The following is a 27,247-nucleotide window of genomic DNA, read 5'->3' on the forward strand; positions in this document are numbered from 1 at the left end:
AGAGAAATTGGCATAGATAGCCAAGATATGCAATTAGTGTGCCAACTCCACACTTCAACCCTCTTTGAATTTGTTCATCTTCATAGCCTTTAGCCCAGCCTTCCCTTTTAGCCTGGTGCCTTCCAGATATTTTGGATTACAACTCCCATCACTCCTGACTATTGACTATTCTGGCTGAGGCTGTTATGAGTTGGAAGCCCAAAAAGTCTGGAGGGCATCAAGTTGGAGAGGGTTGCTTTAGACTGTGTGTTTTCAAGTCCAGATCCATTCAGTTTTAGGGAGACGGACAGAATTTCACAAACACAAGGATTAACAAAGTTACGTTGTTACCCTTAAGAAAGGGGGGGGCGACAGAAAGGGAATAAATCTAGCTTAAAGTAAGATTTGTATTTCAAAACTGACTGAAATCAAAAGAGCAAAGAAAGGTGCTCACTTAATCCTCAAAATGAAAGAGCACAAACCTGGTTTAGGAGGGGAAAGATGTCTCATCTGATTCATAAAGGCATTAATAACAGTACAAAGTAGAATAATGGCATAAAGGTATGGAAGAATGCACTTGGGGGGGGGGGCAATCACGAATGTTTCTAAAATAGACTAAGGAACTGTTTGAAATTATGTTGCCAAGAAGAAAGTAGAGGAGAGGCAGAATATAGGAATTTGCGCAATTGCCAAAAAGTAACTGAGGGAATTTTAACTACTCAGTTTCTGTAAGTAGGCATTCCAGGACCGCAATTCTGATCATGTACATATCCACCCCCACCCCACCCCACCCCACCCCTGGGCAAAACTTCCCTGCCATGCCAATGGCAATGGCTTCAACAGCTCCTTTGATAGATGAGGCCCGTCTGACCTCCCCATCCTCAAGATCATGTAAGTTGAACTGCAACAGGTGTAGTCAATTGAGCACCATCAAGGTGTTAATGGACTCCAACGCCTATCAGCCACAACGAAAGAACAAAGGTTGTTGACATGGTTCTACTGTAGCAAATGCTAATCAATTCTCATCAGGACTTTTTTTTTAAGTCACTGCACAAAGTGCTTTCATTGTGCTGGTATGCAGTTGTCTTAAACAGGTCTACACTGGGGCTGTTGATAATAATTTATTTATACTTTGCTCTTCTGTGTTTGTACTCCACGTGCCTACAGCAAGATGCACATAAATAAAGCAGGAAACACAACAGGTTGTATTAGGATCTTTTTAAAAATCAAATCACATGGTAAGCAGAGCCAGTTCAAATGCTCCATAGAACATCTCCATTTGCTATTCCTTAAAAACAATATTAAAACCTCTACTCCCTTCATCTCAGCATATTTCTTTTCCTGTTCATAGCCCAATCTGATGTCTCAGGCAGTTCCCAAACATGAAGCACTTCTAAGAATGGAGTGAATATGTCTGCAATGAAGGATTGTGGGAGGACAGTGTGATTCCACTCTAGCCCAATGTTGCTGTCACTGGACAGCAGCAGAACTGTAAAAACCCTACTGGTTTCCTCCAGCGGGGTTATCACTCATGAGCAAAGGGATGGCCAACACCAAAAGGCAAGAGCGGAAAGGGAGACGGTGGACTTAGAAGAAAGATCATCGGTAATATCACAGGACACATAGTCACCTTTTCCCTGGACAGTTTTCTGTTGGAACAGAGGTGAAGTATAGGTCTTCTCTTGGATGCTTTAGGGATTGCTCATCCTCAGTCTCTTCTATGAGATACTTACAATGCTATAAATTGTGAGGTTCCCACTGCTCACCAGAATCCCTGATGAAACATCATTTTTAAACTACCTTCCCAGGAGTTTAGAAACTGCATTTTCTGCCAGCCAAGACACTGAGATCCACAGTGTAAGTGGGAAGCAAGATGAATGCCATGAATCTGGAGAATGCATTTCCTTCTCTGCATCACACCTCCGGTTTCTCAGCCTAGGGTGAGTTTCCCAACACAAAGAATCACAAGGATGAGATGCATACCAACCCTTTGAGTCATCTTCACCTGTGACATAAGCAAGGCGATCTCTTGCCCACACAGCAAGCATGCCATGGTACAGTTCATCTGAAGTCCACAATCATTTACTAGTATGATGGATGCTAGTGCCTAACATTGCTCATATAACAAGAGAAACCTGTCCAGAGTTCAATATAGAGTATGCTCTGAACTTTGCAAACAGACTAGGATGGTAAAGCACCCTCCAAATCTATCACACATGTAAGACCCAGCAAAGTAACAGTTCTGAGGAACATGCTGGTTCTACTGGCCATGTAGTCTCTTCCTTCTCAATGTGGGATTTCCCCCCTCATCTCCTTCCATTGCCACACACTATGCACCTAAGACAAAGTGCATGCTGTTTTGTTTTTAGAGAGGGTGCTATATCCTCATAAATTATTAGCCATAAATTAGAACAACTTTCAGGACCAGACGGAAAGGCTGCAGATCTCCTTCCTCTCCGATATTTACTATTATTATTAATGACAACAAACTGTGCTTATGCTGCACTGTGCAGCCTGGAAGCACTTTGCAGCCATTAATTAGTTTGTCTTGTTTCTCTGGTGACCATCTGGATCACCATCAAATTAAGACATGATTAGAAAACAGCCTCAAAATGTGAAAAATAAATTTGCTCTAGGAAGAATGAATGGAAGTATAAAAGGGGTTTAATTGGAGCTGGTTCATACAACTGTTCTATGGCCTTCCTCCACCCAACATCCGTGATGATGTTTTACCACCCCAGGTGGAAAATTATTGGACTGATGCAGTCAGAGCTCCCCATTTCTCATTTGCAGCCATCTGCTAATCTGGGAGCTGGGACCATTTAGACAATAATTTCACCATCTCATTTTAAAAAACAACAAGGAAGTGGTTGTTTGAATCGTCCCTAAGTGATGCACACAAAAAGCCAGCACCATGGATCAAAATAATTGATATTGCTCTGAAGGGCCTATGTCACCCTGCTTCCATTTACTGTACAGTCCTGGGTTACTAGGAACATTCTTAAGTGCTATTTTCCACAGGAGAATTAAGTCCAAGTTGTTCAAATCACAACCAGAAGGGGAAGACATTGGTCTGCCCTCAACCTCTAACAACAGGGCAAGAAGAAGACAAATGCAGTGGCTGTTTACCAGTGGTGAATTCTTAACAACAAGCAATTTATATTCACTCATCAAGGAAGATGCAAGTGGAGGCAAATATTATGGTCATGTTCATTTGTTTTTTGATTACAAAATGTATGCAAATTAAGAGCAGCCATCAGGCTCCTGGAAAAATGCCAAAGTGGTTATTAGTGTCGTGAAACTGAGGGGAGGTGGCAACAGGGCACTGCATGCCTACAAGAGAGAAGCAAGCAGCTGCCATCCAAACCCATCTGGAACAGGAAGCCGCGGCCAAGCCAAAGGGTCAGGTGGAAGGTAAGCCCTACAGTAACCTGTATTTTTAAAGGGGGGAGGGTTCTGAGAAATCTGTTCACTCTGCAGTTAAAAGAGTGATAATTACAGAGTGGAAAGCTTCTCTGTCATTCAGGAGGCAGCATCCCCAGGAAATCTTGCTCTGTAATCAAGGAAAGAGGTGCAATCAGGCCCCTATTCAGGCTGCGTTTAGAAACAGCCCCTGTGGGAGGCAAGAGGCTTTTGAGAGGTTCCTTTGTGAAGCTGGCAGCAATGCTGCCTCCATGGTTCTGCTACCACCAGAGGAGTTCGACACAAGCGCTTAACAGAATTTCCATTCAGCTCCACCTGCAAAACCCAAATAATGTCTCAGGACCAGATGTGCGGCTTGGGAAGTGCATCTCCTTAAAACCGTGCAAACTGGAAACCCCTCTTCTGTGAACTGAACTGGCAGGAGATACAAGACCCCCATGCCTGCTGTGGTTACGGTTTATGTGACAAGCATGCACCTATCCAAATTAAAATCACACTATGGAAGGCACTGGGGTTGAATGAGGTGATCTTTGGGGACAGTCCAATTCTGACAGGGATACAGGGGGTCAAACCAGACAGCACAAACACACATGATACATATGCATGTATGCGTAAATATAAAGTGAAGATAAACCTGTGTTTGCAAACACACACCATCATACACATATGTTCAAATCCAATTTCCCTGTTAATTTCCACATTCTATCCAGTTCCATTATAGCCAGTTCCAGAACTATATTGGGAGATAGTGGAATACAGTGAACATTCTGCACTTATTTCCATATTATTTGCAAACGAGTTATTTCTGGAAGCAAAAAAATGGAAATGAGCACCAAACTTGCACTATCTTCCACTATAGCTCCTGTAGTGGCTTTTATGTCACATTCAACAGATCACTACCATGCACAGTTATGACCCAAAGTCATTGTTGTTTTTCAAAACTGACTGCACCAGTCTCCAAATGGTCTCTGACTGAACTGGTCACCTGTACATGTGATGCACTTTGCAAAATTTCTCCAAGTATTTATTTAGGAGATTTTGCTGTGCATTGAGGTTTACTAACTGGAACTGCTGTTCACATTAATGAATCTGGGATACTGTAAATGGAACTCCACTATCAGCGGGGTCCTGCTAAGTATTTATTTATATATCTTTTTCCCCCATCCACAGAATAATGAGCTTGTTGTGGTTTTGCCATCTGCAGACACAGGTATCAATCAATAGCCAAGTAATGGCCTGAACTCTGTCGAGAGAACTCATTATTTAAAAAGGTACACATTGCATTTAGCTATTAAAACAGGAGCTATTGATCGGGGCTCATCAGCTCCCAGCAAAAGCCAGTGACCATCTGCAATGGGAGGCAGAAATCCACAGGTTGGCAAATGGTGTAAAAACTGGTTAACGGTCCAAAGCGAGGGTTGGACTAATGCTGATGCCACCCTGTTGAAAAGTAAAGCCATTAATAATCATGATGATGATAATAATAATAATAATAATAATAATAATAATAATAATAATAGGGGAATCAGAAATATGACAGTCCAGCACACCAGAATCAAATAAATTATTTGTTCCAGCACAGAAATGAGCAGGCAAACTATTAGAAAACAGTCAAAGTCATCTGGATCCGAGTCTTCATCCAGCTAAAGGAAATGGGGATTATTTCACCCAATAGCAACTTACTGGCACGACTCAAGGAGAAATTCATCACTTGGCTTTCATTTCCTCTTGGTCCCTGAATAGCTTTTATGGCATGTGTTTTCATTTGTCTCTGGGTGAGGAAAGTGTTGAACCCCTTCTTTTGCTTTCCTTCTTGCACAGCCTCCGGCAACGTCAAAGTGAGGACACAGCCACAGCTCATGACAAAGTAAGTGTAAGGCTGAGCCTTCATCAGAAATCATGAAGAGGGAAGAAGTCAGAGGTGGGTGGAGAGAAAGAGAACCAACCGTTTCCCAAAACTAATCAAACAACTCAAATACCAAAAACACACAGAGGCAAAAGGGCACACTCAATTAAATCATTTCCTTGATGCTTGTTTCATACTTTGTCAGGTTTCCTATGTTTTTGAGCTTGTTGCAGAACTCCTCGTGCTGAATGTTATGGCACATGTAGTGGTGGTGAGTGCTTCCTTCCTCTGAGCGATTTGAATAGGACAAAAAACAGTGTTGCAGAATTGGTGTGCGCTAAAAGTCCTTCCCCATCTCAAAACAATGAGCCTCTATACTGCATTTGAAGTAACAAAGTCAATGATATTTTGGCATTTTATCCATTTCTACCACCAGAACTGTTCCTTCACCTTCAGCCTGGTCCAATCAATCAGCACAAGAACACCTAAATGCCATTCAAAATACTGCGGATAGGAGAATTTCAACAAAGCACTTGAGCTTTGCCATCTCTGTCCCAATGCCCATATACTTACTTTTTCCATTCTCCCCTGGCCTCATAAAGGAGATCTGTGCTGCAACTATTACGGCATATCTCATATGGAGGAGGTATAGGGGACTTTCTTTTTCCATTAACTAACCCTTTGTCCATATTTGTATTTTTTTTTAAGGCAGGTGGTAGTTGCAGGCCCTGGTGGGGTGGGTAAGAGTAATGAATTCTACAATTCTGCCAAAAGCACAGAACACAGGAGAATCCTTAATAACCAAGCTATGAATGTGCAGCAATAAAATGAATGCAGACTCAAGTTATAATGCTGGCAGTTCCTATACTATTTTTATTTCTGGTTTAATATGGCTGGCTAACAATGGGAGTCCCATATGTCATTCTGAAGAGCACTAGGTTTTTGGAAATCCTAAAACAGACAGTAATAAATGAGGCCAATGATCACTGGATCATATGATCACAGCAAATGATCACTGGATCATAATGATCACAGCAAAAACCCAGGGAAAGAATGAATGATCTCTTACCTTCAGAACAGAGTTTCCCAATGTATCCAGTGGCTGAGCAATCGCACTGTGGCTCGCCATCCAGGAGGAAGCAAGTTCCACCATTCTCGCAAGGGTTCTCTGTACATAGCCCTTCCATGTCCAGGCGGACCCCCTGGTGGCCCAAGAGTTGGGGTTCTGAATTGCCGTATTTCAGGTCCAAGATAAATCCTTTGAATGGTGACTCACTCAGGACACTGTCGAGGGTCAAGGCAGCAGGACGGATGTCTGACGGGACACCTCCCACAAAGAGGTCGCTGACAATGTTCATGTACTGGCGCTGAGGGCGCACTTCGCCAGGTTTGGCTTCCCCGTCCAGCACAAGAACAGTCCGGAGGTGGTTGCGGCTAACCATCAAGAAGTGCAGGTTGCTGTCATTGACCTGCTTATCCGTGACAACTGTGGCCTCAGCACAGTCCACGCTGAACCGGAGCTGAATGCGCCCATCCACCAGGGACAAACAGAGGAAGTCACAGACACCACCATCATCAAAGTAGAGAAGCAGCCCAGTTGAGACGTTGGTCTTCAGCTGGAAGCTGAGGTCACTCCTTGTGCTTGCATCCCAGCGGAGGTAACGGGCCCACTGGCTGGGGAGCCCCATGAACTCTAGTCCAAGACAGAGGCTGAGCAAGGAGCCCAGCAACAAACTCAGCTTCAGGGTGAAAGAGGCAGAGCGGAGGGTAAAGCCCATTTTTGAAAGAAGCTTTCTTTTTTCCTCCCTTACGAGAAAAACAAAATTAAAGCCACTCACACCAGAGAGGATGGCTCTGGTAATAGGCACTACAGCCGTTTAACTCCACAAGAGAGGAAACACTTGACTGGAGAGGCAAGTTCTCCTCGCCCAGGAAAGATCTCAGCTATCCCTTAGGATCCAGAGGCCTTTATCCTAGAAGGAGAGGAAATGGTGTGAGGGATTCAGAAGGTGGGTGGGTTTTGTTTTCAAAGGTAGAGGTTTCCTGCTGTGGCCTTGCGTTGCTGACCCCAGCTGTCTTCAGTGAAGGGTGGAGGGAGAGTCAATGGCCTGTCTCCAAACTGTGGTTTCTTAGAAGCAATGGGGATGGCAGCAAAGCATGGCAGATAGTGAACTCATCAAGCATGTGACGCCTTGGACAGAAAAACCAAAGTCAATCTTCATTGTGTACCCAAGATGATCCAGCCCCTAATTCTTCACTTCTTGGCAATCAGGCAGGCCCTAGAGAGAGAATGGAAGAAAAGAGTAAAAAGGGTTAATTCCACTCATGTTGCCTGTAACGGGCCAAAACAAACCTATTTACAGTGGTACCTCAGTTTACAAACTTAATCCAGTCCAGAAGTCCATTCTTAAACTGAAACCGTTCTTAAACTGAGGCACACTTCCCCGAATGAGGCCTCCCGCCGCCGGTACCCTTCTACAGTTCCGATTCTGTTCTTAGACAGAGGTAAAGTTCTCAAACAGGGACACTATTTCGGGTTTTGCAGAGTTCGTAAACCAAATTGTTCTTAAACAGGACTGTTCTTAAACTGAGGTGCCACTGTATTCACATTCAGCCACTAATATAATAAAACTAATATATAGCCCACACTTCAACTAAAAATACTCAGAGCAGCATGCAACACAATAAAACCATATATTATAAATAAAAAGTACAGCTACAACTAACCATATTTCAAAAAAAGCAGTAAAAGGGGGAAAATACAATTAACACTTTAAAAAAAAAAAACCCAACAGCAGGCGGGATAAAAGATGTCACACATTGGCCCAGTTTGCAAGCAATGCTGAGCAGATACAGCAAATATCACAGCTGCTTTCTCTCTCTCTCTCTCTCTCTCTCTCTCTCTCTCTCTCTCTCTCTCTCTCTCTCTCTCTCTCTCTCTCTCCCCCCCCCCCCCCGGTCCTGCTGCTGTGATGCCAGTGAGAGCTAAGACATGGCTTGACTTAGCATTACATCTGAGCTCAGACTCACAGTTTGTATCACACAGAAAAATCATGAGTGGTAAGCCAAGAGCAAACTTTGGCTACAGCTCAACTGGAGCAGGGCAAATCACAAGCAAGGTTCAGATATAATGCTAAGTCAAGCCATGGCTTAGCTCTGGGTAACATAACAGCAGCAGGACCAGGGTAGGAGCCATTTTGGTTGCAAGTGCCCACAAACTCACTAATTCACACCTAGTCATGGTCCGGTTTAAGTGATGTGTCCAAACCAGGCCATTAAAAAAACTGGCAGAAATAAAACTAAGTGTTACACTAGAAGAAAGAGCAGCTTCTTCAAAGTGTATTTCAAGGCACTAAGAGGAAGCCTGAGCAATTTCTATTGGGATGCAGCATCCAGAGATGCAGCACCAGCACAGAAAAGGCCTTTTGTCTAATGCTGACTTGCTGGATCTTCCAAGCAAGGGCTGTGCCATTGATCTTAATTATTGGCCAGTCCTATATCAGAGCAAGTGGTCCATAATCACGAAGTCATTTAGTGATTAGGGCTGGGCAACATCTGGTTTTCAATATCATGATATATCACCAACTGAATATCACTATATCTCGATACATCACAATATATATCTGCGGCGGCAGAGAGCCCTGCTGGGCCTTCCCACGAAGGCAGAGGGTCTCACCATACCTCCCTACAGCAGCAGAGGATGTGCCTCCCTACAGCAGCAGGGGGTCCTGCTGTACCTCCCCATGGTGGTGGAATGTGCACCACACTTCTCAGCGATGACAGAGGGTCCGGGTGTACCTCCCTGCAGAAGCAGAGGGTGGGCCGCACTTCCCCACAGCAGCAGAGGGCCTTGCCACACCTCCCCATGGCAGCAGAGGGTCCTGCCATACCTCCCTGCAGCAGCAGAGGGCCTTGCCATGCCTCCCTGTGGTGGCAGAGGGTCCCATCGTACCTCTCCACAGTAGTGGAGGGTGTGCTGTGCTTCCCTGCAGCAGCCTTGAAGAGGCTCCCTGCAGCGGTGGAGGGCCTTAAAATGTAAGGAAGTAGTACATTTAATAAAAAATATTCATATGATATATTTAATATATTTTCAACTAATTTAAGAGTAGTTTGAGTGATTTACTAGTCAAGTTGCATCTGCTTCCCCACTCAGAGGTCTAGGTGGAATCTATGCATGCATAAGCGCCACTGAGTTCAACTAAACTAACATACTTTCCTGGGAGTAAGCCTCATTCAACTCAGTACGGCTTGCTTGTGAGTAGACACACATTTACTTGCACTGTTTACTGAAAAACACCCTCCCCATATCATCCTTCTCACATAGTATCCAACCTCCCATTTCAGCATAAGGCAGCCAGGTAAATCTTCTCCCCTCTATTCCCCCCCACACACAGAAGCCCCCCCCCCCAAAAAATCCCTCATCCCACCAATCTCTCCCTTTTTGCTTGGGAGGCCAAGCAAACAAAAAGATTGCTTCCTTTAAATAATTTTTTAAAAAAAAAACTTCCCTTTTAATATGGAGAAAATCTATTTAGGGGGAACCAACAACATAAACACCACCAGAAATTAAAATAAAAACAAATGGTTTGTTTTGGACCAGTCAAAAGTCTGGTTGCACATTTGGGGCTAAATGAAATTTCTAAACTGTTTTCACACAGAGCACATTACAGTAACCCTATCTGGTAATACCAGAAGCCAAGTCCCCCTTGCCTAGGAAAGACATAAATGAGCTTCATGTGATGTTCCCAGCCATGTAACAACCATGTTCATCAGATCACTTCTATGAACTTCCAAGGCCTGATGAAAAGTGATGAGCTATCCAATAATCTCCGAAAGGTTACAGAAAATCAGGTACTACTAGGCATGCTACATGTGCCTTGCAGACCTCCACTGTAGGATATCCAAACAGCTCCTAGAAGCTCCATAAAACATCCTCCCGGTAAATCCCATCAAATATACAACTCCTATGCCAGCTTCAATCTTTAATTTGATAGACTCCAGAGCAAAACTACAGCACACTGCAGAGACAGCAGTTCAGTCACTGAAAGTGTTTTTTTAATACTTTCTTGCTTTAAATTCCCTTTGGAGAGGGCACAGGATTAATCCAAAATTTTCAGTGATTTACTACTACTTAAGATGCTAGTGTTTCACAGCCACTACTGGCTGAAAAAACTTGCAAACACCTGGACACTGTGTTGCATTCACAATACAAAGTCTTCCTTAAGGACTATTAGACTGTTCAACTCTCATCAACATAGACTGTAGTGGATCTACACTTAGCATAATTCTATTTCTGGTTCCTTCTCATCAAATACAGCACCTCATTTTTTACCAAAAACAAAAGCACTGCAAAATGGCATCAAGTTTCCATGCAGTGGGGGCATCATGTTTTGAGTTATATCATTTGTTGTTCCCTGCATGAATCTGCCCTGGCGCATAGATTGCATGTAAGGCACACAAAGCTTGTGTTCCTCCCACACTGTACAAAGAATTAATACTGTTTGGGACCTGCCCTGCAAATGTAAGTAGTCCCAGGTTTCCATGAATAAGTGTGGTTAACATCAGAGGGAATATGCACACTGTGGGGAGGGCATGTGAACCAGAGGCTCACCCTTGATGAGTACGACCTTCACACTAGGGCTGGGTGTATGAACAAACCCTTAGACATTAAATAGCAGTGTCTCCTCCCTTCCACCCCGACGAGATATCCTCCAGGTGTTGTAAACTACAATTCCCTTCATCCCTGATCATTGGCCATGCTGCCTATGGCCGATGGCATTTAGACTCCAACCACACCTGGTGGACACTAGGTTGGGGGATCCTGTCATAGCTGTTAGTACTGCAGAAGTCAACCAAGCATTTTGTGCTCCCTAGCCAAACTCAGTCTATTGTAGACAAGGGTGTCTGTGTGCATCTACTGCTAAGTCTTGTGCCAGTGTGATGCTATTCAGAGGTAGATGGGTCAAACCCTGTTGAAACCAATTGGTGGAGTAGGACACAAATTTTCACAGCCCTCTAGCAGCTATGGTGGCCGATTTACCAGAAGTAATGTATACTTGATTCTGAGAAACCAAGCCTCCTGATGTATATTTTGCTCTAGGAGGCTTAGTCTGGTCAAGTATACACTTCCAGAGATGTTAACTTCTCGTCCTAGTAGCCCAGTGTTGTCTACTCTGACTGACAGCAGTTCTCCAAGGTCTAAGGAATGAGATATCAGGAATCAAATTCAGGATCAAGTCAGAGCTACAACCCCTCCCATTCTAAGACAAGTGCAGCAGAGCTAGGGTCTATGCGGTGGGGCCTGAGCTAGGCTAAAATTTGGATGATCTAAGATAGAACAAGTACAATATCTGGCAGGTTTGAGGAGGAGCAGAAAATAGGATCTGTAATTTACCAGCTTTTCAGATCCTAATACTGGATTACCATACAGAACAATCTTACACTGCCTGGTTCCTGGCATGAAATGAGGAACAGATGACACTAGCTGTTCACTGTATAGACATCACACTAAAAACAGCTGGGGTAGACACTCTTATCCTAACGTTTCCAAGAGCTCAGTGGCGGTTTACAGCATTTTGTCTGCCATTCTCAGAAGGCTAGGCCAGAGTTGATGCTAAGCTCTTTCACTATCCCTAGAACACAACTGCTATAGTGGTATCGCTGTGAGACATAGAGAAATATTATTGTGGACGGTAAACTAGGTCCAAAATGGAAGATGTAAAGCTCACACACTGCACCTTAACCAACACTTAAAACAAGCCAAATGAAAACAAAAATTAAAATCAGTGTGACAATAGAACCAGAAAGCAAAAAAACTATGTGAACATTCACTGCCCAGCGTAAGATACTTCCTGCGGCAGTCTGCCTGCAGCTTGTTAGCTAAACTGCTATAAACGCAAATGCAATCAAATCAAAACCAGGGGGAAGATAATTCCTTTTAATTGCTAACAGCTTGGTTCTGACGGATGGAAGCACTAAGAAACCTTTATTCCCTCTTGGGCCTTGCAAAGTTACAGTGGAACATCCTCTGTTTACCATTCTCCTCCTGGCTCCCCAGTGGTCATACTAAAAACAGCTTGTGATTTGCGCAGAAGAAGATAACCAGGAAAGGCGAGAGAAAGCCCAGGCCTGGAATTATTGATGAGATGGGAATAGAAATATAATAAATTGTACATTCGCCAGAAATATGCTCCTGCAATTTAAAGGCTCTTAGAACTTGCAGTGATGACATAACTCAATTGCTGTTGAACTAGCTTTTTTATAAAAAAAAAAAGTCTCTCTTCTCAAAGAAAGTCACAGGTTGTGTTTCTCTGGGGGTGATGAGGGCAATAAGAAGATGGCATGCCTGAAAGCACTCTCATCTTCAGCCCAAAATAAAATGGAAATATGCAGCACAAATTAAAGATCTTGCAACAGAATGCCCAGAGAAATCGTAAGGAAACAAAACCCTTGCCCCAAAGGGGGTTGTTACATTGCCCACCCCTCAGCAGTAAATAATTGGCTTAAAAGTTGAGCCGTATAACCTCCTATGTTAAGAGTGGGTTGGTGGCAATTTTGCTTCTTAGCCAATGAAGCTTTGTGGATCAAGCTTGAAGGTTTCCCACAGGCATCTGGGTGGGAACTACATGCTGGACTACATGAGCTATTGACCTGATCCAGCAGGCTCTTATGATGTTCTTATTTAGGTGGATGCACAAGGTGACATCTTACATTTGCAGAAGGGCTCTTGGCAATTGCTACATACCCCACAAGTGCCGGGACATCCTATTTTTCCACATGAGAGCACAGCCCCGACTCACCCACCCACCCACCCAAAAGAACATCTTTGGGGTGCCTTGATCTCACACGAGTCATGTGACTCATGCAGGAGCATGGCCAGCAAGATGTGCAGCCCGGTTTGGGGAGTCAGCATAATGGAGGGTATGTTGCTAGCATTTGGATCTCTTTGGCAAGATGAGTCTGGGAGAAGGGGGTGACCTCTAATCTATTAAAGTGACTGGGATAACCAAAGGCAATGGATCCATAGCCTTAGAAAGTTATGGTTCGTGTATATTCAGTGGAAGAAATGAACTCATCCCCCTACTATTTCCTAGTATCCCAGGATCATAAGTGGGTGGAGATGACTGGTGCTGCAAATTATCTGAGGAATTCTCTGCTAGCAGGTGATACAAAGAGCCAGTTTTCTGTCAAAAAGCTGTGCCTTTCTCTATGTAGCCTAAGGTGATTGCCATGACTCACTGCTACAATATCTGATAGCAATGGATAGAACAGATGGATTCTCGTCTCCCTGTCAAACTCTAGAATCAATGAATTGTTAAACTGTGCTCTTTTGCACAATCTTAGTTAGTTTGCACCTGAAGGCCCCTAAAGAACTGAAGCTCCCGGGCAGAGATGCCATTATCTTGGAAGAGATTCATCTAAAGTTGCAAAATTCACAAGCAGGCAGCAGGTTATGATGCAAAGGAAGATAAGAATGTGCAGCAGAAAGGTCACAGTGCACCTGTATAGAAGAACAAAATCAAGATTATTTCTGAGGGCAGGGGCAAATCGTCCACTGGCTCTCCAAAAATCAGTATTATTCAACATTTTAAATGATTCAGCTAGACTTTAAAAGAACTTGACCATTTGGTATCTTTGAAAATAATTTTTCAAAAGTATAGCTATTCACATAATGGGAGCACTCGTGGGGGGGGGGGGGCGACTCTTATGATTGTGTCTAGATCCAAAGGAATTCAGCAAATACATTAAAAGGGAAAGTTAACTCTATCTGTTGGAGCTGAACATGAGGCAGGGAAATAATTTGTTGACACAGTTGGAACCCAATATTTATCAACAATATAGATTTTGTTAACTTCCACATGAACAAGTGAAGAAGTGTGCATGCACACGAAAGCTCATACCAATAACAAACTTAGTTGGTCTCTAAGGTGCTACTGGAAGAAATTTTTTTTATTTTTGTTTCCACCTGATAGACAGAAATCACTTGTATGCACTTTTAATATCATTATTTTTTATTTTAAAAAAACAACCTTGCGAGCTGCCTTTGGGGTTCAGCTCAGCATTTGTCTCTTTTATGAGAAAGTATAGGGACATAGAAGCTGCCTTATTCTGGTGGAGCACCACTGGTATACCTCTCTCAGGACTGCCTGGAAACTTTCAGGTAAGGGGCTTCCCCAGCCCTACCTGCAGCTGCCAGGTATTGGAAGCCAGGACCACCAGCACATAAAGTGGATGCTCTACCACTGATCCCCAGCCTTTACCCACACTGAATAGTTGAAGGCATGGAAAATACAAATGTATTGCTGATCCATTCATTTAGGTAAAAAATAGATAAAATGCACATTAAAAGATGGAGGAATATATCCAGCACTAGAATGGGCTACAGCTGCAAGTGCAAAGCTGACTTAAGCAGAAAGGCAAGTTTAAAGTTCAAGAAACTAGGTATTTAGTTGAAAGGGTAACTGTTGTTATTTCCTCTTTCTGGTTATACTTTGGTTTCATTCTGCTGTTTTGATTTTATAAGATGTTATGCTTGATTTAGTTACAGGTAGGTAGCCGTGTTGGTCTGAGTCGAAGCAAAATAAAAAAATTCATTCAGTAGCACCTTAAAGACCAACTAAGTTTTTATTTTGGTATGAGCTTTCGTGTGCATGCACACTTCTTTCGTGTGCATGCACACTTCTGGTGTATCTGAAGAAGTGTGCATGCACACGAAAGCTCATACCAAAATAAAAACTTAGTTGGTCTTTAAGGTGCTACTGAAGGAACTTTTTTTATTTTAGAGCCTTCCTCAACCTAAAGATTCGCAGAACTCTCTTGAGAAATGTTGCAAATTCAAATTCAAAATGGTGTTGATGCTGATGCGCAGCAATTTTCAAGCAGTTCATTGTGTAGGGGAGGGCACTTGAAAGGCACTGGAGTAAAGAATTGCTGTTAGCCCCCACTCCTTCTTTAACAAGGCCAGTGAGTCTTCAGTGTAGATGCAAGGTGAATCAGGAGAATCCTATTTTCCCTCCTGTATCTGAAGAAGTGTGCATGCACACGAAAGCTCATACCAAAATAAAAACTTAGTTATGCTTGATTTGTTATGGTTGATTTTATTGACATCCTATGCCCTTTTAAAATGTGGGTTTTGGGGGGGAGGGGTTATTGGGTTGTTTTTATTTTGATTATGTATTTTGCAGTTTTATATTCTGATGTTATTCTGAAACCTGCGGGTACAAGTTGGTGTATAAAGTCAGTCAGTTAGTTAGTTAGTTAGTTAGTCAGTCAGTCAATCAATCAATCAATCAATCAATCAATGTTTTGTTTGCGCACTTTATGGATTTAACCTTTACTGTCTGGAGAACCTTTTGCAATTTGATGGCATGTAAATATTTGCAACAGATAATATATAAATAGTATATCTATCATCAAAAGAGGAGGAATTATGAAGAAAACCTTTTAGGAACAGTGAATCTTCTGGGAAAATTAATATCAAGCTTGGCAAGAGTCAGTTTACAAGGCACGCTGAAAAATAATGAATAGTGGGCGCTGAATGAAAATTTGGAAAAGAACTTTGAAAAGCTGGTGCAATTAACCCAAACAACTTCTGTTCTAAAATATTTTGATAATAAAAGAATATCTAAATTGTCCACTGATGCAACAAAGGAGGGAACTGGAACAAGAATACAATGATTCTTGGAAACGAGTGGCACATGATTTCGATCCCTTACAGAAAAAGAGTGCCAGTATGCACAGATGGAAAAGGAAGTTTTGGGCTTAGTATAGGGATGTAAAAAGTTTCATCACAAGCTTTTAGTACCAAACACTAAAAAAGCACTGGCAGGTGTCCTTTTCAGGATCCAGAAACTCCATTTCCAGCTTCATCTGAGAGGAGTTAACCGCTGACCATACACCAAAGAATCTGGTGGCAACAGACATGTGAGCATTCCTCACAGGTGTAAAGAAAAGGCCATGGGTCATGTACTTTTCAGTGTGCCCATCTCCAAGCCAAGGATACATTTCATGTCTCTCATGCTCCCTGACTCTTAGAATGTTGCTATGACATGATTCTAGATGCTGGAGAGGCAACACTGGTTCCTGTAATAATCCAAGTGGCTTAAGAAAAAGTAAGCTCACTTTGCAATGGAAGCAAGCCTTACAAACCAGATGGTTCCATATTTCAATGGCATCGCTACTTTTAAAACCAACAAGGGGGCAAGGAAGAAACCATTCACTCCCATGCCTAGAAAGTGTGGGTCAAGTGGGAAACCGCTTGGAGCCATGCTTTCTAGGCACGGCAGAAGCAGACGTGTGGATAAGCCCTCAGTTACAGTGCGCATAGACTCTAGGTAGCATTGGCTAATGTATGTTCAATCAATAATACCATATTCCACAATGTATAAATCTTGGCTTGCACTGTTCTGATGTGCTAGGCCTTGAAATGACCGCACATCCATGGATCCCTCAAAAGCAGGCATTTTATTACAGCACACTAGTTTTCTGTTTTTGGAGCACAATAATCTGAATCATAGATGACTGATATATCCAAGTTCCCATCCAACTTGATGGCATGATCCTGGGTGAGCAGGCTTCAAATCCCTACTCAGCAATGAAGCTCACTAGGGGACCTTGGGCCAGTCACTGCCTCTCACTGCCTCACCTACCTCACAGTGTTGTTGTGGGGATTAAACGGCGAGGGGGAGAACCACATACACCACCTTGAGCTCCTTGGATAAAAAGGTGGGATATAAATGAAATAAATAAGTAATAGATGCCATGGCAAGGTTTCCCGGGTACACAGCATTTAGGAGAGTCCAGTGAACACACTAACCAGAACAGATCTACTTAAAGTTACTAGTTGCTTCTTTTGCAAGAAGATTGCATTTGCCGGATTCGGTGACAAGAACTGGACAAAACAAGGTACTCGGTCATACAGTGAAAGACATCCATTGTCAGCAACCATCCAACTTTCCCAGGAAGGGAGAGTCCTGTCTTTTGAGCATGATCAAGAAGCAGCAATTCTGGCAAACCATCATGTCAGGTGTCATGTTCTGGAACTTCTTATGTCCTAGCTCTCTCAGAGGTGTCGAATCTGCATCTAAAATGTAGCCCTTCAGACGGCACATGACATCTCACACAATATGCTGTTTCTGGGAGCATTCAAACAGGCAAGTCCCCAACCGCAGTTAAGGGCATTCATCTGGCTATTTCTGGTCTGTGATACCGGTACTTGTAGATCTTTTACAAATTTCACTGCCTTCCCACATTAATCTGCAATTTAATAATAATAGCAACAACAACCTTCAGTGTACATATTTAAATATGTATTTTAATGCACATTTTAATGTGTGAATTCTCTCAAAATACACTTGTTTAAATCAGTACTCTGGTAAAGTTAAACTGCCATTTTTGCATTTGTAGAAATGCAAAAACTTGTGAGTAGCTGAATTCCAATCCACACCTTAGCCCAGGGGTCAGCAACCTTTTTCAGCAGGGGGCCGGTCCACCATCCCTCAGACCTTGTGGGGGGGCCGGACTATTTTTGGGGGGGGGGGAATGAACGAATTCCTATGCCCCACAAATAACCCAGAGATGCATTTTAAATAAAAGGACACATTCTTCTCAAGTAAAAACATGCTGATTCTCGGACTATCCGCGGGCCAGATTGAGAAGGCGATTGGGCCACATCTGGCCCACGGGCCTTAGGTTGCCTACCCCTGCCTTAGCCTGAGAGGTGTGGACCAGGCAATGCCTTATAGGAATTGTCAAAAATTGAATTCCTCATGCATCCAAAGCGAGCCTCCACTTGCAGCCTAAAGCAGTACAGCTGAGACACAGGCTTACCACTTCAGTGGGAGCTATTTATTTTATCCACTTGAAATATTTGTATACCACCCTCCACCCAATATATTCCAGCTTCAGTAACAACATAAAAAAGACTACATGAATATAAAATATACAAGAAAATACACAATAAAGCCATCATATTGACAATAACATTAGGCACAGCTAAAACTATATACCAGGCCAAGACATCACAGAAATTAAAATGCCTGAGAAACTTTCTGAAGAATCTGAAGTATCTGAAGAAGTGTGCATGCACACAAAAGCTCATACCAATAACAAACTTAGTTGGTCTCTAAGGTGCTACTGGAAGGATTTTTATTATTATTATTTTGAAAAAATAGAAAAGCCATAACCTGGTACAGGAAAAACTGCAATGTAGGCACCAGGCACAATTCTTTGGGAAAGTTTCTTGGTCACAGAATCTGAGCAAGCTCGCCCAGGGTATGAATGGAGATCCATGCCCAATTGTACCAATGTCTCCTTCCCATCCTGCAACTCCATTACCAGTTGTCAGCCATGTCCACTGCAGTGCTCAAACTTTCTTCCATGGTGCACATTTAAATAAATAAAAAATACCCAGCAGTCCAGACATAGCCAAGGTGGTATCCTCCAGATGTGTGGAATACAACTTCCAGTGAGGCTGGCTTACTGTCATTGATGGTAGGCACTGTAGTCCACAACATCCGAAGAGAATTACATTGGCTACCATTGCAGAAGACATGAACAGGGAAAGAAATGCAGGGAATAGAATAAGAGGATTACATCCCAAATTAGGTATAAACGAAGAAGATGAATGCAAATTTCAAGACAAGCAAGATTCATATGTTCTGTGCTTCACCAAACCCTATCATTACTCAATCCCAGAATGTGGTATGCTAACGGAATAAATTTCTCCTGAATAAAATGAAAGGGGAAGGTTGTCCCATTTCTTCGGTATATTTACCCCCATGTGTAAAGTGCTTGTCTTTCAGAACTACTCAATGGGAAAAATGAGGCCTTCTCCAACTCCACCCATGTCAACCAGTTTTAAAGCCTGAACAAGAACTTGAACAGGTCTCATACTAACAGGATGCCCTTTTATCTATCAGAACATTCCCAATTTTTGCTGATTCTCCCTCCCCACTGCTGCAAGCAATCCCTGCTCCTTCCTCTCTCACACACACACCTGAAGTCTGATCCAGGTAGTTGAAGAAAACTGCCAAACACCTTGGGAGGTGGCACAGGGACTACATAGGAAGAGGGGTTGGTCAAATATTGCTTCCCTCCCAATTTGGCTAATGGAAGGCTCTGGTGGATGAAAGAGTTTTGCATCAGTGCGAAGGACACAACTGAACACAGTTCAGTGTCTAGAAGCAATTAACATAGGGCGAGCATGTGTCTTACTTTACAGAGGACAGCCTACTACTGGTATCTGAAGGGCTTTCAGTCTTCCACTCTTTAACTGAAGGGCCATTCTATCCAAGTCTGGTTTAAAGGGACAGAGGAAGATTTAAGTTGCCCATCCACCATTGGGGATCTGGACAGCAGACTGAGCAGAGCACACGGTTCAATTGATCGGTCTTCCTCACTCTGGTGAGATGTACTTCTATTTAAATTATAGTAACTATTTCCAAATCTGCATCTAAACAAATAAAATTAGCATATGCAAATCTGTGTCCTCATTTTTGTTGTTGTGTTTCCTCTATTTTTGGCAACACATCTGTGGCCAAGTGCAAATTAAGTGGAGAGGAGGTGGAGTGCAGCCCTATTTTAATTATGTCTAGAGGGGGAGCAGAATGCCTTAAAGCAGGAGTGGGCCACATGCAGACATCCACCTGATATCAAAAGACCTCTGCAAGTGAATAGTTCAGTCCTCTGGCAAGAATGACCTGCCCCGCCCCTGGCTGGGGAGGAAGACGGAGGGAGGGAGGGAGGGGAGGACACAGAAAAACAAACTGGTGATCCCCCCCCTTGGGCAGGATGTCTGGCCCCAAGCACCAGTGGCATCTTCAGTTTCCAGCTATGTGGCCTGCTTGTGACAAATACTGCCCAGAAAAGTAGCATTTCATATGTATTTAACAAATTTAGCTTAGTTTAATTTACCTTAAACAGCCAGAAAAATTATCTCCACTAATCTACCAGGTCATCATGAACCACGTGCAGAATGAGGTCAAGGAGAGATAACAAATCACAAGGTATTTTTGAACCTTGATACACTCTTGCCTCCCTGGATTTGGATTTCTGAACAGTATGGGAAAGTTTCCACAAAAACAATGGACTCCTTGCCCAGGTTACAGAAGAAGCTTGGGACTAAGAAGACAGATCCATCTGCTTTAAAGCTCTGAGCGGGGAGACCCCACCTTTGTTGCAGAACAGCTCACCAAGGCTTATCCACACTGTGTGGAGAGCAAAGTGTATGAGTGACATTATCTAATTGCAAGTTAATTTCCATAATTACCCACTGGCACACTTTTTATGTAGGGTTAATATCTTTGCAAATGTCTAGCCACATGACAGACTGCTCTGGAGACAGAGAGGGAGCTGGTTGCCATGCTGACATGTGGGTATTTACCCAATTGTTCAAAAAGATTTCATAGTCTGGATTTGTCAATCTCCCCTGCCTGCTTCCTCTACTTCATGAACCATTTTTCCCGCTGCTAATTGCTCAGGGGTGTATGTATTTTAAGTGTCGCTTTGAGCAGTTCCACATGCAGGAAGAAGAACATGGACTTTAAACTGAGACAGAGGCAAAGCTGCCACCAGCTTCTCACATATCTCTATTTTAAAAGCCAACCAGCTTAGGATCTTCCCAAACACATCGTTGAAATGAGATGACAGTAACTGTTCCCGTAATTTGTTTGAACTATGTACCAGGGTTCAATCAGAAGTTCTTCAGTTGAGATTCTTGATCACTGAGCATATTGGTTGATGTCAATCAAACTTTTCAGTTCCTGCCTGAAAGGCAGCTTAAAGGTAAAGGTAAAGGGACCCCTGACCATTAGGTCCAGTCGTGACTGACTCAGGGGTTGTGGCACTCATCTCGCTTTATTGGCCGAGGGAGCCGGCGTACAGCTTCCAGGTCACGTGACCAGCAGACCAAGCCGCTTCTGGTGAACTTTATTGGCCGAGGGAGCCGGCGTACAGCTTCCAGGTCACGTGGCCAGCAGACAAAGCCGCTTCTGGTGAACCAGAGCAGCACACAGAAACATCGTTTACCTTCCCGCTGGAGTGGTACCTATTTATCTACTTGCACTTTGACGTGCTTTCGAACTGCTAGGTTGGCAGGAGCTGGGACCGAGCAACGGGAGCTCACCCCATCGCAGGGATTCAAACCACCGACCTTCCGATCGGCAAGCCCTAGGCTCAGTGGTTTAACCCACAGCACCACCCACGTCCCAAAAGGCAGCTTACAAACCACCAAACATAGGAGCCAATTCCTAGGGGCGAGGGGGCCTCAACCCCTCTAATAAAATATTTGAGGGGTCCAGGACCCCCAAAGTTGATGGGTATTGCCAATGAAATGGTGTGCATACACAGTATCATGTGATCTATTATGCGGGGCAAGGCTTACCTCCCCCCTCCAATATTTTATTCAAGATGGCACCTCTGCCCCTAAATATCTTCCTCTGCAACAGGCAAACGCAGGTAAAATTTGAGCACTTTGTAGGAAGCATTCTTAGTTTTCACAGTACAGCAATGATGCCCAATATGCATGACTTGCATGAATTATGTATGCCCTAAAACAGAAGTGTGTATGGATGTAAGGATATGTCAGCATCTTGCTTTTCCAATCTTGAATTCAATTCTCCACATTTTGCAGCAACTTGCAATTTGTTGGGGGGGGTGTGTTAATCCTCATTGAAATTCATGTTTTAGTGTGAATTTCTCCCAATAAACATATCTTTGTATGCAGTTTTGACCAATGGACGCAATTTTGCAAGCAATTTCTGCTAATATAATTTTATAATTTTCACCAATATATTCATCTTTATGCACATTGCCCCCTAATATATGCAGGCTGGGTACCTACAGGAGGTATCTTCTGGAACAGAAATTATTCCCTACTGCTGTTGGCATCTGTCTGTCTCGAAAGACAATGGAGTGCACGTCTGGGGGTGAAGACAAACTGCTGCATTAGCAGGACTGAAGTGATGTTCCCGGGGTGCATGGGCAGTGTATATGGAGGTCCCAAGCTGCCCAGATGACAAGACACACACCCCCAGCCTCACTGATGTGGTCCAAAGGAAAGCAGAGCAATGCGCTTAGCTGTAGGAGTTGCCAGAAGGAGGCATACAAGGCACCATCCAACCGCCTTGTGAATGCACTCCAGGTTTGTGCAGGGTTTACTCCTTAGCCTTTACTTTTCCTGAAGATATCCCACCAGTCAGCAGAGGTTTAAGATCAGAGCTTTCCTTCTCCTAGATGAGCTACCTTCCCAGGTTGGCGAGCTCCATTTGCCCTTCACTTCCCTCTACAGTATACTACTAAAGGTAAAGGGACCCCTGACCATTAAGTCCAGTCGCGGACGACTCTAGGGTTGTGGCATTCATCTCGCTTTTCTGGCCGAGGGAGCCTGCGTTTGTCCGCAGACAGCTTCTGGGTCATGTGGCCAGCATGACTAAGCTGCTTCTGGTGAACCAGAGCAGCACACAGAAACGCCGTTTACCTTCCCGCCGGAGTGGTACCTATTTATCTACTTGCACTTTGACGTGCTTTCAAACTACTAGGTTGGCAGGATACTAACTACAAGGCTGCTCCTAAACAAATTCTGACTAAGAATGAAGGGATGAAGTGCAGGCAAGAAAGCCTATGTTGTGTCATAGCTTAGAGGCACAACAAAGCAATTTCCCCATCTCTGAGCCATGGAATGCAGGAATCTTTTGCCCAATGTGGGGCTCGAACCCATGACCCTGATATTAAGAGTTTGATGCTCTACTGACTGAGCTTTATCCCAGGAACCCACCAAAGCTGTACTTTCAACGGCAACTCTATGTGCGAACCAAATCAGACTCAAATCCTACTCCCCATCCTTGAAAAAAAGTACACCCTATTTGGCCCATAGGATCAAATACTAAGCTTGTGTCCTCCTCCTCTTCCATCTTTACTTTACTTTGCCTTCCTGAAGGTGACCATTCCTTTCCTCTCCTTCTTAAAAAGAAAGTGAGGTTTAAAACTCAATTTCTACAAAGAGTTAACAGTACAAAATGCAGAGCAGGATTTCAGGGATGCTGAAAGCCCACAGAGCCAATGCATCAGTCAGGTGGAGCCCAGAGTTTAAATGCCACCAGTGGTTCCATGTGGGGGTGGGGGGTGCAAGCAAAATGGCAAAACCACACCACTCGATACCAGCTGCAAGGCTGTGGCAGCACAGCCAGACCCTTCAGAAACACTCAGGCTGGGAAGCCATCTGGCTGTTCAAAAAGTTACTATTTTATAATGGTGATAATCACCCTTCAAGGTTCCTTTCCCCTGGGACTATTAAACTGATTCAGTTCCAAACCTGAGCTCTTTGGATCTGCTGTGGTGGGAAAACCGGGGTGGGGAAAATTGGAGGGAAAGCTCACGCAATCCTTGTGTGTCCCCCACCCACCCACAACCCAAATCACACCCAATATTCTGCCCTACCTCCCTCCCCTCCCCGCAACCTCCTTGCCTAAAAGAAGCTATATATAGTCCAAGAGTGACCTTTAACCAGCCTACCTAGCCTGAGCTCAGCATGAATGTGATTTACAGGCCATTTCTGCTCTCCAGCTTTCTTAACACAAAGAGGAGGAAGGAGAGAATGAAAACTCAAGCACAAAGCAACAAAAAAGTGTGTGTTTTTTTAAGAGATAGGAAAATAACCCTGCAGAGCAATCATGACTAGGGCTGCTCTGGTGGCTCATTCTGTTCCTTTGCAGGACACAGAAATGACCCCTAGTGTGTTAATTAAACCCATTACTACAAACTCACCAATAACAAGGACTAGCTTGGAAAAGGAGGAGGAGGGGCAGAGAGGTTGGGTTTTTGCTGCTGCTATGCTATCATCAAGGCAGAACTAAGGTTTCCTGGCAGAGCTTAACCGCTGGAAAAGTGGAAGAGTCCTCCTCTTCAAACCTCTGCTCGGCCACGAACTCTCTAAGGGAACCTTAGGCAAACCAATCTCTCTTTTGTCTCAGGCCCCATTTCTCCAATCTGATACTACTATCAGCCTACCTTGCAGAGATGTTGTACATGAGGGTCTTTCAGCTGTGGTGGCTGCAGACACAACATACATTTACAGCATGTGGCATCCCTCAAAAGGTCCCAGGAATTGCTATTTGCCCCCATCGCAGAGCTACAATTCCCAGCATCCTTGACAAGCTGCAGTTCCCAGGATTATCTGGGAGAGGTGATGTGCTTTAAACGTGCTTCAAATATAAGTATGCATGTAGGCATTTCATATACACACACACACACACACACACACACTTGATTGTAAAAGAATCCAACAATCTCATAGCAGTTTACAAAAAGAAATAAAGCAACGTTGTGATAGAAAAAGCTCAAAACAGCTATTTAAAACATTCAAAAACAATTAAAATCAGCAATATGCTAAAAAACAGGTTGAAACACACGTCAACATTCTACATATCTGGGTACGCTTGTCTAAAACAATAATATTTTAGCAGGTGCTGAAAGAAGTACAGTGAAGGTGGCTGCCTGGTATCAAATGTGATTTAAATGTGTGGTGTGCAGGAAGCCCACTAGTATTGGCTAATATAAAGCCTGCCAATTAAGCCTTAAGAGGAACTCGGACAGCAACTACAATACATGACCAGAGTCAGAAGCAACATTTATAGGCTCAAGTGGAACTCCATTGCCCACCTGAATCACCCAGCCCCTTGCTGAGCTGGTAGCTACAATGCTGTCTTGCCATCCAAAATAGAAGGCAAACAGACTTGGTACACTGTGACCTGTGAATCTTTGCTGACGAAGAATTGTCGAAACAGGGCCCTGTCCTGATTTTTTACTGGAATTTATTTTCATTTGCCTACTATACTGGGATTGATTCCTATTTGAACTCTTCACCACACAAATAAAACCTTGTGAAGATATATTTGAAACCCATTTTTCTTCTGGCCCGAGTTCTTGCAATCCAAAATAGTGATGGCAAAGAGCAGCAAAAAAGCAGGCCAGTTGTTCCATCTTCTAGCAAGCTACCACAGTGGTGCAGAGAGTAAGTCAGCTGGGTTGTCATGTCACCAAAGTCACAGTCTTCAGATCCCAGCCCTTCACTTATTACATTTACATTCTGCCTTTCTCCAAAGAGCTCGGGGTTGTATGCAGTGGCAGAGCTTCATGTTCTGGCACCGGGGGGGGGGGGTGGAGAGCAGGCAGGGGCGGGGCGCACGTCCTGGGGGCATGGCGCCCATCGCAGGCAGGTGGGCACCCGCGATGGCACCCCACCGGGATCGCGCTGCTGGGGGCAGTGCGCTCCCCCCACACTCCTCTTCCTCCGCCAGTGATTGTACGCATAGTCCTCCCTCCATTCTATCCTCACAACTCTGTGAGGTTGGTTAGGTTGAGAGATAATGACTGGTCCAAGGTGACCCAGTAAGGTTCGTTATTTGAACCCAGTTTCCCCAGCCCCTAGCCCAATGCACTGGGAATTGCACCAAACCCATCTCACATTAGAACTTGAAATGGGCTATATGCAAACCAAAAATTGTCATCTACAGTGTCTGCCACCTAAACTTTGCCCATCACAGGCATGTGCCTCCCCAACAGATTAGCCCTGGTGGAATGTGGCCCTCAACAGGAAGAAAAAAAAAGATTTAAAGGCATAAAGTAACACAATCCTGCAATAAGAGAATTCCTGGATTCTGTTCATCGTCCCTAGTTGCTACAGACTCCAGTAACTTTCATGTTGAACTGTTCTTAACATGGTACCAAGCTGTTCAGAGCTGCACCTTATCACACTTTTCTGCTTGGAAGGGTGGGTGGAAGTGTTTGTAATGCTTGTGTCCAAGTCCCTTTTTTTCTGGGCCATCCAAAAGGAAAATGGGATTCAGACTTATGTTGGCTTCTGTCTGGTGTGGATCAAATTCAGCTCAGCTGCAGGCACTGTGAACACAGCTGACATGCTGTGGTAGTCCTGTATGAACTGCTCCCCACCGGTCAACATCTTAGGATGCAGCCTGGCTCAGCTTGATGTGAGTTACAGTTGTAAGATGTGAAACATCAGCTCCTCTCAAAATCAGCTGTTCCTCTCTATGTCGCAGTTTCCCATGGAGATAATGAGCCCTATTTTTGTCAAGTGCTTTTAAACCTACCAAGGGATTTATTGCAGTGAGGCTCATACTATGCTGCAGCATCTCAAACGCAAGAAACCCTCACAACTCCCTCTTCACTTCCTACTTGCTAACAGCTTACGACTTCCTACTACTGTGTATAGTAGTTATTTGTTCCCAATGAAATCTCCCTCTCCTTATAGTAAATCCTGCTTGCAGAGTTAGAACACAAGAAGCACTCTACTGGATCAGAAGTCCTCTACTGCAGTGGTCCTCAACCTTGGGCCTCCAGATGTTTTTGGCCTACAACTCCCATGATCCCTAGCTAGCAGGACCAGTGGTCAGGGATGATGGGAATTGTAGTCTCAAAACATCTGGAGGCCCAAGGTTGAGGACCACTGCTCTACTGTACTGGTTCAGCATCTTCTTTACCCACCATGTTCTTCCCAATACCTCTCAGAAGATTAATCACAGGCCTTGAAAGCCAAGAGTCTTCTAATCATTCAATGTCTGATATTCAAAGACAGACTAATCTGTGAACATGGGTGTTGCTTTCGGCCACTATGGCCAATAGCCATCAAGAAACGAATTCATGGAGAATATGTGTAATCACATTTTAAAGTAATCTTACCCAGAGAAGTGGCTCTGCCCACACACCACACCATGAAACTAACCACAAGTGGCACTGGGGTTACCTGGTCACCAGGTGAAGATTAGGTGCATCTCCCTATGGTACTGAATGACAATCCAGTCAATGGCTTCTCCAACCTCACTACTCTCAGATCCATTAATCTCTCCTGCCTGTGGTTGGGCAAAACATTTGCTTTAACACAGGCTGTAAAAGGAATGGGGTGGAAGCAGCAGCTGCTGAATCACATTTTGCCTATTTTAGAGCTCTTAGTAAGAGTGGAGAATATTTGGCCTTCCAGGTGTTTGT

The 27,247-nt window shown here is 43.8% G+C and overlaps 1 protein-coding gene across 1 annotated transcript in view; it reads right to left on the reverse strand.

Annotated features, from left to right (window-relative positions):
- Positions 1 to 27,247, reverse strand: part of NRXN3 (neurexin 3) — a 1,204,733-nt gene that overhangs the window by 1,122,835 nt on the left and 54,651 nt on the right. Inside the window, exon 2 of the mRNA XM_060282978.1 lies at positions 6,318 to 7,527. Coding sequence (XP_060138961.1) covers positions 6,318 to 7,026 — 709 coding nt within the window. The 5' untranslated portion in view covers positions 7,027 to 7,527. The remainder of the gene's footprint in view (positions 1 to 6,317; positions 7,528 to 27,247) is intronic.

This window comes from Zootoca vivipara, chromosome 1, assembly GCF_963506605.1.
Source record: "Zootoca vivipara chromosome 1, rZooViv1.1, whole genome shotgun sequence".
Lineage (NCBI taxonomy): Eukaryota > Metazoa > Chordata > Lepidosauria > Squamata > Lacertidae > Zootoca > Zootoca vivipara.